Source organism: Gopherus evgoodei, chromosome 1 (assembly GCF_007399415.2).
Source record: "Gopherus evgoodei ecotype Sinaloan lineage chromosome 1, rGopEvg1_v1.p, whole genome shotgun sequence".
In the NCBI taxonomy this organism is placed as follows: domain Eukaryota; kingdom Metazoa; phylum Chordata; order Testudines; family Testudinidae; genus Gopherus; species Gopherus evgoodei.
In genome coordinates this window covers 27831630-27845334 of record NC_044322.1, presented here as the reverse complement: position 1 = coordinate 27845334, position 13705 = coordinate 27831630, and the positions used below count along the sequence as shown (strand labels likewise).

Sequence of the window (13705 nt, the reverse complement as noted above, 5' to 3'; positions counted from 1 at the left end):
ATAATTTACCCATATAGTTGGGATTATGTTTTCCAATGTGCATTACTTTGCATTTATCAATATTGAATTTCATCTGACATTTTGTTGCCCAGTCACCCAGTTTTGAGAGATCCTTTTGTAGCTCTTTGCACTCTGCCTGGGACTTAATTACCTTGAATACTTTTGTATCATCTGCAAATTTTGCCACCTCACTGTTTACCCCTTTTTCGAGATCATTTTTGAATATGTTGAATAGGACTGGCCCCAGTACAGACCCCTGGGGGACACCATTATTTACTTCTCTTCATTCTGAAAACTGATAATTTATTCCTTCCCTTTGTTTCCTATTTTCTAACCAGTTACCAATCCATGAGTGAACCTTCCCTTTTATCCCATAACAGCTTACTTTGCTGATAGTCATGATCTCGGATCCAGTTATTATAGAAACAGTCTCGACCTCTTATGAGATGCAGCTGAAAATAAAGCGATCATATAGCCTGAAGCGGTGAAAGTGAGGGTGCTGGGGACTGGGTGTTCTCAGCCCAGAGCCCTATGGACTTGAATTCAAACCCCAGGTCTTGTCACCTTTAATCATGATGCAAGACTCATCTCTGAGAGTGCTGAATCCTGGCTAGCTACTCCAGCCCTACATGTAACTAAGCAGTGCTGGGTGAGGTGAGATCACTGTTCCAAGTTGTGAGGAGGGGTGATGCCTTCTAAACTATGCAAAGGGCACAAATGAAGGGCACAAATATTGCTCAAAAAATGTCTGAACAACAAAAGAACACGGTGGAAAGATTCCAAAGCAAATGAGCAAAATCAATTATTTTCAATAGCCTTTTGATTAACTTAATTTTTTCTGGTGCATCGTGTCAAGCTCAGTGGTTTGCACATTGGCCTGTTAAACCCAGGGTTGTGAGTTCAATCCTTGAGAGGGCCATATGGGGAACTGGGGTAAAAATCTGGGGATTGGTCCTGCTTTGAGTAGGGGGTTGGACTAGGTCTCTTCCAACTCTATGATTCTAACACAGCATATAGGACCTACCTTCTGCTGAAGGGATTGATCTGAGGGAGGAAGCTGCAGACCTTTTCAGCCCAGACAGACCATAAAGCCCTTTTTTGGTCAGATCTATTGGTGGAGATGTATTCTCTGGGCTAGTGACAGAAGCTACACTTTGACAGTCTGACTCCACATCTGTTTTTGTCGCATCCTCCTTAGAGGAGGATTCTGGACTTGTGGTCCAGAGACCTGAGCTCTTCTGACCATTGGAAGAAGGTGGAGATGCAATCCATGGAATTCCCGCCGATTTCTCCCTTGGTTGGGATGAGGTGGACTTTGTGGTGCTGTTTTGTTCTGACGAATGAGATGAGAGTGATTCTATGCTGCCCATTGGAGTGCTGTCTGGACTACTACTGTATGAATCACCTGAAGAGGAGTGGGGAAAAAGAAGAAAAATGATATTTTGTGTGTAAATTACACTTTCTAAAAGTGTCCATTTCCCTAATGCATATGTGGCCCCTGAAGCCTTCAATAATCAGCAAACTCGTTAGTATATGGCTTTTGCAGGTAACAGTTCTCCAAAGAGAATGAGTATTTGATTAATTTGCATTTCAATGGGGCAGTTGTTTTATGCCCCTCTTCTATGTGAAGGATGCAGTAACATATTCCTCTGATGGCTTGCTCCAGCCATAGGCTACCATGACAATTCATGTGACTCAGACTGATGCCAAAGTCTCTGGTTCTATTGTTTTGCAGCAACTACTTGTACTATTTTATTTTAGTTTGAGCTTTCGAGTCTCTTTACAGATTGAAGCCCTGGAAACTTTCTACTTCTGGCTCCTTATTCTTCAACCCCACTGCTGAAGACTCAGGAGATATGGCTCTTGGATCCTGGGATTAACAGAAGCAGGAGGTTCATCTTTGCCTCTGTGGACCCAGCTCTCAGAATGCATTCCTACTTAACCTGAAGATGACCCAGGAATTAGGCCTCATTAAAGCAAGTTACAGTCATCTTTATTGGGCACAATGTGTTAATTTTAGATATAGTTGAACTGCTTTAAGAATGAGAAGGGACCTCTGGAAATAGTGGAATTTCTCTACACAAGGGGTGGGGTGGCAGCAGTCCATGGGCTGATGTATCCTCTGTACATGAAGATCAGTTCCATATGGGCTTGTTACACATCAGTGCACTGTAGGGACCACCTAATGCTTTATTAAACAAAGGCCACTGAAAGTTACTTTAGCCAGTAGGCTGGAGTAGAAACTAAGAAGCTCCACGTCTTAGTGGTGATTCCTAACTGACACTTTGCTTGCCATCTGTGCAAGCAGACACCCAGATAGAGTGCACAGGTTTGGTGTCTGCACACGTTAGGAACACACAAGCATCTGCATGTATCTAATTTTGAAAAGTTGATGCTAGGTACCCACGCACTCCCCTTCTTTGGAGACTTGTACAACAACTAGGCACAAAAAAACCCCATTCATTTACAACTTTATCTATGAATTTACTTTTTTATGGCAGTAATATAAAGGCTCCTTGAGAAGCCATGGGACCTAAAACTTCATTTGGAATCAATTTCACGCCAGTGGAGATGCTAACATTTAGCAGATTAAATTCAATCTTGGCTACAATTTGAACTGAAGTTCAACCCCTCCTAATGGTAATATAAGAAAACAAAAAAGCATGAAATAATGAATAAAGAGGGATCTTTTATTTAAGTATATATGAAAATGAAGAGTCACTTTAGGTGGCAATTTACTGCAACCCCCCCCCTACTTTTAATTATAAATCCACATAGAGGACTAGGTTTAAAGTTCAATCTCCATGCCATTCAGTGCTTGGCCTTTTTGTTAAGATTGCCAACATGAGTGTCAATTAACAACAGCTGTGTCGTGGTTTTGGTGGTATAGACAGCTGTCTACTGGGACTTAGACAGAGACCACATAATTCATTTCACACGCACGGAAGAGCGGTCTAATAGTAACTGCTTTTGGCCAAGACTAACATCAACTGGATTGACCTAATTATTGATGGGGTGAAATGCTCTATTATACCATTTCCAATCTTAAAGATCTTATTAAAAGCAAACAAAGTGAAACTTGTATTCTTTTTAGCATTTTACCGTCTGGAGCAGGTCATTTCAAATCACTTGGTGGTTAGTTTGGAATAACAAGTGTACCACAATGTATTTTCAAACACTTTATGCCACACAAGAACTGCTTGACAGAACATGCTGTGAAAGGAGCAAGGAAAGCACTCATTCAGCAACACTGATGTCTGCTCGCTTTATTGTTACTTTTTATAGAACCACTGCAAATAAGCACCCAATGTGCTTGGTGCACAGCAATTACCGTTGCCTACTAATTAACAACCAGGAGAACTAAACAACAAGACATGAACAGAGAGGTAAATAGCTAACAGTATGAATAAACTTACTATCATGGTCTGCCAGGCATGGGGTATATCTTCCTTTGGGTTTGCGTGAGCCTGTTGAGAGGCATATTGCTCTTGTTCTTCTGGAAGTTGAACGGGACTGAGGCTGGGGAAGAGGAATGTTGGGGTCTGGTGCAGTGTGAAATATCTATAAGCACAAAAAAATCACAATTGATAACTTACATTTTCTTTAAAGCTATGATTAACAATCTGCTCATTTTACCCAGTTACACTTGCACCTGATAGGTTTGTTGTATATAAACAAAAGGTCAATAGGAATTTTTGTATTAAAGGTCACTGAAGACAGATTTTTGTTTTGATTTAATTTTGCACTAAGAACTACAGCACTGGATAGGTGCATCAAAATATGCACGTGAAACTGACAGATACAAGACTATAAAAAAATGAACTGAACTAGTTTACTTTCAATATTCCTATTAAGAGAAATAAAGTAAACAGAGTACAAATGGTGGAAAATACAATAGATGTTCAACATTTCTCCCATTCCAGTAACCCAATGTACTATTAACAAGACAAGAGAGTTGGATTTTCAAAAATCATGATTTTTCACCTGAAAATATCCTTTGATCTAGTGCTAACATTGGATGGTGTAAGGGAAAAGTTGGGGGCAGGGTCATAGCCATGTGTTTGCTCAGCTTGCTTCTAGCCAAGAGGAGGGACTACACTTTCCAGTGAGATTCTTGCCAGCTCCTGCACAAGGCTGGGTGGTTGCTCCTTGTGCTTATGCCTTTCATATCCCCAAAACAGTTAGCCAGAATATGGCACATAGCTTTGATTAAGAAGGAAACATTCCATCTGAAAGTGATCTTCTAGAAATGCAGCAGACTCTTTTCTTATTTGTAGGAATTTGCTGAAGGTAGTGAATAGGAGATCCGGTAGCATGTTTAATTCCAGTTGCATCACAAATTATATTAAAGTAAAAGGTTCCAGATGAAATTCTTTTACCTTTTCATAATGCTCTATCAAAATTTCCACTACAATATTCTGGAACTTAATGTTCATCATAGCAGCCACGGTTTCCTCCTGTGCTCTCATCAGAGTCGGCCCAAAGATAACACCAAGGTTGGAGACGGTCATGAGATTTTGTTGACTGTGTAATGAAACCCTGCAAAGGAATTAGAAAAGAAAAAAAAGGCTAATTAAATATTCCCTAAATATTGTGCTTATCTCCCATTCCAATAAGGCATCTGACATCACAGAAGTGGACTTTTTTTTTTTTGTTAATCAGCTCAAGTTTCCCTTTTGAAAATAATGTTAACTTTGTATGTGAAAATATTTTTTTTTCTTATTGTAAAGCATGACCACCACATGAATTGCACATAAATGATTCACACAGTAGAGATGATGCAGACAGGCCAATGTTGACGACATCCGCAGGTGGACAAAGACGCCTATGCTGGACAGAGATTAAAACTTGGTCTGTACATCCAAGAGAGCAACTGTGCAGTTACTTCAGCGACCACAGTAGTTTTCCAAACAGCGAATGTTCAGACACAAATGTATGTATCTATATAAGGCACTGATATGGCCACTGCCACAGAATAACAGTGGAGATAGTAACTCCATTTATGACAGTGTCATTTGTTGGGAATCATGTCCCATGAATGCAGACTCCTGGTCAGTGAAAAACCCTGGAATCATGAACTTTCCCAGTGAAGCCCACATGGACATTCATAAATCAACCTCTGTGGTCTATGAAGGCCTGCATAACAATGGAGTAGTACCCCCTCTGGTTTATGTACTCATGTGGTTCCTGAGGAGCGAAAACTATTGGCATATGTGTCCCAGTTTGGAAACCCCATTCTCTCAAAGCTGGCAATTACTTCGGAAGTATCTTTTATGCTTGCCACTTTGGGATAAACCATACTGCCTGATTGTCTCAGAAACCACTTTTACCCAGAGTTGACTTCTCAACACCAAACTGATTGGCAATGGACCTGTAGCAGTCTGGGGCAGCCAGCTTCCAAATGATTATAGCAACCTTCTCTAAGCAAGGATGCCCTTATGCGTGTCTCTTTATGCTGGAGGTTCAAAGTTAAGCTGCTCACAAAGCTCCAGAAATGTAGTTTTCTTCATGCTAAAGCTCTGGACCCACTGCTGTTCATCCCAGGTCTGCATGGTGATATGATCCCACCAGTCTGTGCTTGGTGCCCTGCTCCAGAAATGCCAGTCCATGTAAGAGACATCGGCGGCTATACCTAGTGTTATGAACAGCATCAGCCAATGCAAATCTGCCATGCCTGGGCAGATGCCTGGACTCCTCCTCTACCTCCTCTTCCTCCTGCTTCATCATAAGCTCTATCAGGTGTCTTTGGTGGGTCAGAAAATGCCACCAAAGTGTCCACCAGCATCTCATGGAAGCTCTGCCAGTTTCCTGAAACAAGAGTGAAACTGCAAGCAAGAGAAGTTCTTCAAAGGGTGCCTCCCTCCATGTTGCTGGCTCCGGTAGTTGGTGCATAAACCAAAATGACTGCTCAGCAGGCTATACTGGTGGGCTGTTCAAACTTCCTGTAACATGCAGGATGGGCAGTAAAGATTACCCACAGTGCACCATGGCCAAAGGTCTAGAAGCTATTCAAATCAGGGAAGCAGCATTTTGACAATGAGCCACAGTACTGTGTCTTTCTGTAATACACTCGGACAGGCATCATTTAGCTGCCACCTTGAATGACCCTTGTAATGAGTCCTGCCTGAGAATAAATTGTAATCTCCAGATGTGCTAAGTTCTGTTGCAATCCTTGTGTGTAGGACACAAATAAAGAATTATTGTATTTGTAAGAATAAATTTTTATTAAACAGCAATACATAGATTAACATTTCTTACAAGGGACCTGATCCTCTCTGAAATGAGGATTGCACAGCTGAGAGGTGGAGTGCAAGGCGAATTACCATTGGCCAGGAACATGTGAAGAATGCGTGTGGGGAGTTTGGGCAGGGCATGGAACACGGTTCTGTGTGGGCTCCAGGGGGAGTTGAGCACAGATGTGTTCTGAATGCAGGGCAATCAGGGACCTGAGCATCTCTATTTGGTCCTCCATGAGCTTTATCATCTGCTCCTGAGCCTCCATTATCCACTCCTGCCCTGTCTTATCTCCCAGCTACCCACTTTTAGTTTTTAATTTATTGTCTCCATGCTCTATGCTCGCTATCAGCATGATCAGATGATTGCAGCACTTCCTCGTTCACCTCCTTATCTGATGGAGGTGCTCTGCCAGTGTGTAGGAGCTGGCCCTCAAGGGCACATCTGCAGAAACAAAAGAAACAATACACTGAGGGTGACCAAAGATGCAAAGGTGAATCTCCTGCAAGCATGTGGCTTCAGACCAGGTCTGTATGCTGCTCGCCTGCTTTGGTTCCTGCAGAAGTAATTACTGATTGGTGCAGCAAAGTTTCCTACAACAAGGAAAGAAACAAAGCAGCTCTGCCAAGAAACCTTCAGCAGAGGTTTGCAGAGTACCTTCAGGAAAGTTTTCTAGAGATCTCTATGGAGGATTCCTGGGAGATCTTGCTGTGCATTAACAAACTTTTCCGCAGGGCTCCCACTGCATAGCTGCACATGAGAATGCAAAGCAGGTACAAACAGTTCCTAGTGTAGTTAATTTCTATCCCTTCTCCAACGTGCACCATATTACAAAATAAAGTACACATGTACTTCATGTAACCGTGCGCTTACTAAGAAAAATGAGTACTTACTGGAGTTCCCCTCTCCTGCTTCAGCAACGCCACAGGCAGACTGCTGCTGGGACTGACTAGACCTCTCTGGAGTCAAAGAGAGGTCCTGGCTTGCCACTGGATGAGCCTGTCGTCTGTCCCACATCCTCCTCCAACTCGACCTCCTTGTCCATCACTTTGTACTCAGGGTTGACTCTACTGGTTACTGCCTCCAGTCCCCCAAAAGTATCCACGGGGCTCTTGGCGATGGAGTTTGGGCTGCTGCCAAGGCTGGTGTGCTCTTTTTAAAAGTGACATGTTTTTGGCACCGTACCAGAGTGATGGTTGGCCTCCCTTGCCTTCTGGTACACCTGCCTCAGCTCCTTGATCATACCATGGCACTCTTGCATGTCCCCTTCATGTTCCTTCCCATCCATGCTACAAGCAATCTGCTCGTAAGTGTGAAAATTCCTATGGCTGGATCAGAGCTGTGACTACACCGCCTCCTTTCCCCACAGACCCAACAGATCCAGCAACTCTGGTATACTCCAGGAAGGAGCGCGTTTGCTGCAAAAAGCCAGCATGGTCAGCTGGGAAGATGTGATGTGAGCTGTCTACCCCAAGCAAACAGGAAGTGGATTTTCAAAAATTCCCGGGACATTAAATCCAATCTAGGTTGGCAGCCAGTATCAAGACCAGTCCCCTGCATTCATGGCAGGACTAAGTATTATCTAGACCACGCCTGACACGTGTTTGTCCAATCTAGGTTGGCAGCTGGTATCAAGCGGAGTGCCCCAAGGGTTGGACCTGGTGCCGATTTTGTTCAATAACTTCATTAATGATCTGGAGGATGGCGTGGACTGCACTCTCAGCAAGTTTGCAGATGACATTAAACTGGGAGGAGTGGTAGATACACTGGAGGGCAGGGATAGGATACAGAAGGACCTAGACAAATTAGAGGTTTGGGACAAAAGAAACCTGATGAGGTTCACTAAGGACATGTGCAGAGTCCTGCACTTAGAATGGAAGAATCCCATGCACTGCTACAGACTACGGACCGAATGGCTAGGCAGCAGTTCTGCAGAAAAGGAGCTAGGGGTTACAGTGGACGAGAAGCTGGATATGAGTCAACAGTGTGCCCTTGCTGCCAAGAAGGCTAACGGCATTTTGGGCTGTATAAGTAGGGGCATTGCCAGCAGATTAAGGGACGTGATCATTCCCCTCTATTCGACAGTGGTGAGGCCTCATCTGGAGTAGTGTGGGGCCCTGTGTCGGGTTTTGGGCCCCACACTACAAGAAGGATGTGGAAAAATTGAGAAGAGTCCAACAGAGGGCAACAAAAATAATTAGGCGGCTGCAGCACATGACTTATGGGGAGAGGCTGACGGAACTGGGATTGTTTAGTCTGCAGAAGAGAAGAACAAGGGGGGATTTGATAGCTGCTTTCAACTACCTGAAAAGGGGGGTTCCAAAGAGGATGGATCTAGACTGTTCTCAGTGGTACCAGATGACAGAACAAGGAGTAATGGTCTCAAGTTGCAGTGGGGGAGGTTTAGGTTGGATATTAGGAAAAACTTTTTCACTAGAAGGGTGGGTGAAGCACTGGAATGGGTTACCTAGGGAGGTGATGGAATCTCCTTCCTTAGAGGTTTTTAAGGTCAGGCTTGAAAAGCCCTGGCTGGGATGATTTAGTTTGCGTTGGTCCTGCTTTGAGCAGCGAGTTGGACTAGATGACCTCATGAGGTCTCTTTCAACCTTAATCTGCCATGATTCTATGAAAATGCACTGTTCTATAACATAAATATGTTGTAAATATGAGAGCCCTCCAAGTATCATATGTCATATCACTGCAAATAATAAAAGGTGCCAAAATCTCATAATTTGGGAAATGTTGCTTGTACCCTGTGTCCTGTCAAAACAATTACTTCCTCCAATGTCAGTCAGCTGATGTGACATGGTTTTCATGACATAGCTTCAGAGGCTGAGGAGAGCCAGTATTTCTCAGTACACATGGATGAAACTACAGATATGTCTTCCTCTGACCAACTTTTTACATTTGTCCAAGATGCGTGAGAAGAATTCATATATGAGGATTGCCTCTTTTGCTGTGTACAGATATGGGCTACAGGAGGAAAAAAGAAATCTTTGAAGCTTTCCAACAAGCAGTTCTTGGCAGTTGGGCTGGACTAGTATTTGACTGATAGTATTTGAGCTATGACAGGACAACACGGTGGCCTTGTGACTAGAATCTAGTTGATTCTATGCCCCATGCATTTGGGAATATTATTCAATTCACAGGAAAGCTGGAGTGGCAAAGAGGATGTCAGTGGAATTGCAGAAGGTACCTGATGAGTCTATAAAGTTGTGAACTGTATTAAATTTAAGCCCAGTGCATGCCTCTTTGCTATTTTATGTGACGGAGCAGGCACTCAACACTGACTGCTCCTCTTCTGCTCTGAAGTTCACTGGCTTTCATGGAGTAAATTTTGAATTACTTGTCTCAGCTCAGAGAAGAAATAAGGGTTTTCCATTGTGAATGTGCTATTCCTTTGCAGAATACTTCCCTGATCAGCCTAGACTTGCTCTGAATGCTTTTTTCCAGGAGCAGAATATAACTTAGGTTATTAACCAGAGGGTTGTGAACAGGGAGTTGTGGGTCTTGGTATAGACCACTGATTTTCTTCTTCAACGCTTAGCCAGACAGTTGGCCATAGCAATCGTTTGCCATTTGGTCCGTTCCTGTGCAACCACAAAGGCTTGACGGCCTGAGAGTCCAACACTGGATCTTGTCCACATTAAATGAAAATGTGGCATTCATTAAATAGGTTACTAAAATGAAAATACACTGCAGTATGACAACTGTATTTGTTTATCCACAAAGGCCCCAAATCCTGCACTGATTTATGACCACGCTTGACTATGCCCTGAACACAATGGGATTACTCAAATGTGCTAAATCAAGTAAGAGTGTAAATCTTTGCAGGAGAGGGGCCTCACAGCCATGAAATATCTTTCTAAAAACAAATGCTCTAGAGATCAGTCACAAGGTATGGGATTGATACAGGAATTAGTAGGTGAATTTTTTTTGCCTGTGTTGTACATAAGGTCAGGTTCCTTCTGACTTTAAAACCTGTTAGTCCATATTCTGTGTTCTGTTTTTCATTAACCCACACTGTCCACTGTTTCTCTTTTACTCTAACAACTGACATACTGATTACTTTGTAAGTTTTTCTACAAATTTACCAGATAGTGTAGTAAAATACTCTTGCCAGTAATTCTCAGTGTCCTTCCCTCACTCCTTTTCTCTCTTCATTAATAAGAATGTTTGCCGGATATATGTCAGAACCTCTCAAACTCTTACAAATAATTACCACTGGTTCCAATGCTACAGTTCTCCTATTGTCATAGCCTATTCAGCAATTTCTAGAGAATCTTGCTGAGCCTTGCTAAACTGAATGGAATCAGTTGTCGTGGAATTAACTTCTTTCTTCCTCATTCTGCTTTATGATCTCTCCCTGTCATTGTTATCTGATATTGCACTAAACACTCTATTACTATGATCATTTCTAGAGATGACAAACAACATTTTAGCTGCCTCTTTAGTGTATTTACTCTTAGTCCCTGATATTCTGCAGACCCTATCATTTGTGAGCAGCAAGATTCATCCACAAAAGCTTTAAAATATAAGTTAAAACAAACAACCCCTCCTAATTTTCTTCTAATCCACAAACTACCTCTGAGAGCTTTCCATTAATCAAGGCCATGTGACGAGTTTGATACTTTCACCTTTTGAAGTAAAATCACTTGCCCCTTCCATACTCTATTTGTTTTTAAAGCATTATATAAAAACTAACTAAACTAATCCTCAGAGCACCATTGTCTGGTAGGCAAGTACCATAACAAAGATGGTACATGGTATGTAACAAACCATCCCCATTACAAAGATGGGAAAACTGAGGTGGAAATATTAAATGACTTTCCACAGGTCACAGAGGGAATCTGTGAGAAGCAGGATCAAATCTCAGGAGTTGCTGGCTCTCAATCCTGGGCATAGATCCCAAAACCTCTCTCATTCTGATTGTTGAGCGGTTAGTACTAGGTACGTATAGTAGTGAGTGGATAACAGAATTCTCTGGGGCACAGAAGAGAATGGGATGACCGGAGGAATGAGTCTGTGAATACAAAAAATATTCCCTTTCCATTTCAAACTGCAGAGTTTGATGCCTCATCTACCAGTAAAAAATAGGATTAATTTCTTTGGATTAATGATAACCAGATAAAAATGTAGGAATATAAATGCCTTCCACTGTACACAGCTTCTATTTTACCTAATTAAGAGTAGGTTAAAACATCTCAGATTTCAGTTTAAGTAACAATTCTGGTAGACAGATGCTCATTTGAGGCCCAAACCATGAAAATGAGTTCTTTTTTAGAAGCACAAGTTACTGTCCTGCACAAAAAGTTCTAAGGTCTTTTAAATAACCTATATGATCTGAAAATATAGACTATAGAACACAAAGAGCAATGTTTGCACTATACTTGGGTTTCCTTGGTGACAAATTGGTTCATTTAGTTAAAAAATGGAATGATGTATTTAATATTATTCTGACAATAAATGACTAGGCAGAAATTTGGATATAGCATCAAAGGCTCACTCTGTTGCAAAAGGAAAGGAAAAAAAAGAATTGCTGTTCAGAATGCTTGTAATATGGAACATTTTGATAACCAATTTTCTCTTCACTAGTCCTGCTTTTGCTGGGGTATTGAATGGATACAGACTCACATAATCATACATTTCAGGAGGCTGCATGCCTCATTCATCAAGGCACAATTGCTTCCTCCTGGAAATCTCGCTCTTTGCTGTATCACAGGTGACAGTACATTTTGGATATTACCAATTTGCAGACTCCTGGCTACCTGTATTCTGGAAGTGTGGAGTTATTAAAGTACATTATGAAATTATCTGTATTTTCAAGGAGGCAAATGTGTAATTTGCATGGGAAGTTTTTCAAAGAGTGAAATACTTCTTTTGGTTTTTTGCAGATAATGTCAAGTCTCTATTGTTTGCCTGTTTGCTAATACATTATGATATATTTACATATCATCTTAACTGTGCACACTCCTTTTCAAAGGTTCTCTTTTTCTTAAAAAACAAAACAAAACTGTCTATGTCCCAAAGAGCATGAAATCTGGGATTAGATAAATATATGCAGATAGATACAGGGAAGAGGGATAGGGAAAGGAAGTGCACAGATTAAAACAATTAAAATAGTGTGACTTATATTACATAGCCAGCAAATCATACAGTGTGGGGTTTTTTTTAATAGAAGCAAGAGTGCACACTGGAGGGAAAAATATAAATTATTCATTTATCTTAAAGGGTTCTAAATTAACTATCAACTCAGGAGAGGGGTCTGGGCATCATTGTGGATGGTTCAATGGAAACCTCAGCTCAGTGTGCAGCTGAGGTGAACAAAACAAAAAAGATATTTGGACACATAAGGAATGGGACGGAAAATAATCTAATGCCTTTATATAAGCCAATGGTATTGCCTCAGCTGGAATACTATGTAAAGTACGCATCACCTTATCTCAAAAAGGATAGTTCAGAACTGGAAGGTGTTCAAAAAGAGCAACAAAAATGATAAAGGGCCTGGAAAAACTATCATTGGCAGAGAGATTGAAAAGATTGGGTTTACTTTAGAAAGGAGATGAGTACGAGAAATACACAAAATAATGAATGGTCTAGATAGAGTAGAACAGGAATTTATATCTTCCTTATCTCACAACATAAGAACAAAGGGACAGTCAATGAAATTAAAGGATGGTAGATTCAAAACTGATAAAAGGAAAGTTTTTCACATAAGGCATAATTAGACTGTGGTACTCATTGCTACATGAAGTTGCTGATGACAAGTATTTAGCAAGGTTCAAGAAGAGACTGGGAATTTATATATAGCTATTGAGAATAACCAGAGTTGTTATAATTAATAATAAATATTTTGGAAAGAATATAAAAATCTCATTCTTCTGGATAAAGCCAATGTCTATCCATTAGAGATTAGAGTGTGAGATCTCATTTGGGGTGTGGGGTGGAGGGGGAAACACACAGATTTTTTTCACATCTGCTATGCCAGCGTTCTTTAACTTTCTTCTGAAGCATCTGGTATTAACCACTGACTGAGACAGGGTAACGGTCATCAGTTATGGATCAGTTATATATATTACACGAACATTCTGGGAATTGTACTTCATATAAACTCAGCTAAAACAATGGGTGAAATCATAAGGACAGCTTTGGTCATCAATTCAATTTCATTAGTGTTAATTCATGCACTGAGAGCAGGATTGAGAACAGTTATCTGAATTAGTCCCATTTAATAAATACAATTACTTTCTGGGAACCTCCAGGGCTCTGAGTTATGAACCTATTTCTAGCTGGCAGTTCTCTTGTCACAAAATTTTGTCCTGTATTTTACAATTTCAACCTGATTTAATTTTCAAGTACTTATCCTCTCAGGTAAAAAAACCCAACAAACTTGAATAGACAAAATTGACAAACAAAAAGGGGGGGAAAGAAGCCCACATCCAAGTCCATGCCCTCAAACACCAGACAAAAA

The 13705-nt window shown here is 41.2% G+C and overlaps 1 protein-coding gene across 1 annotated transcript in view; it reads right to left on the bottom strand.

Moving 5' to 3' along the window:
* Positions 1-13705, bottom strand: part of ARHGAP42 (Rho GTPase activating protein 42) — a 264435-nt gene that overhangs the window by 18537 nt on the left and 232193 nt on the right. Inside the window, exons 18-20 of the mRNA XM_030560108.1 lie at positions 4380-4539; positions 3417-3561; positions 1025-1405 (exon numbers count right to left, since the gene is read on the bottom strand). Coding sequence (XP_030415968.1) covers positions 1025-1405; positions 3417-3561; positions 4380-4539 — 686 coding nt within the window. The remainder of the gene's footprint in view (positions 1-1024; positions 1406-3416; positions 3562-4379; positions 4540-13705) is intronic.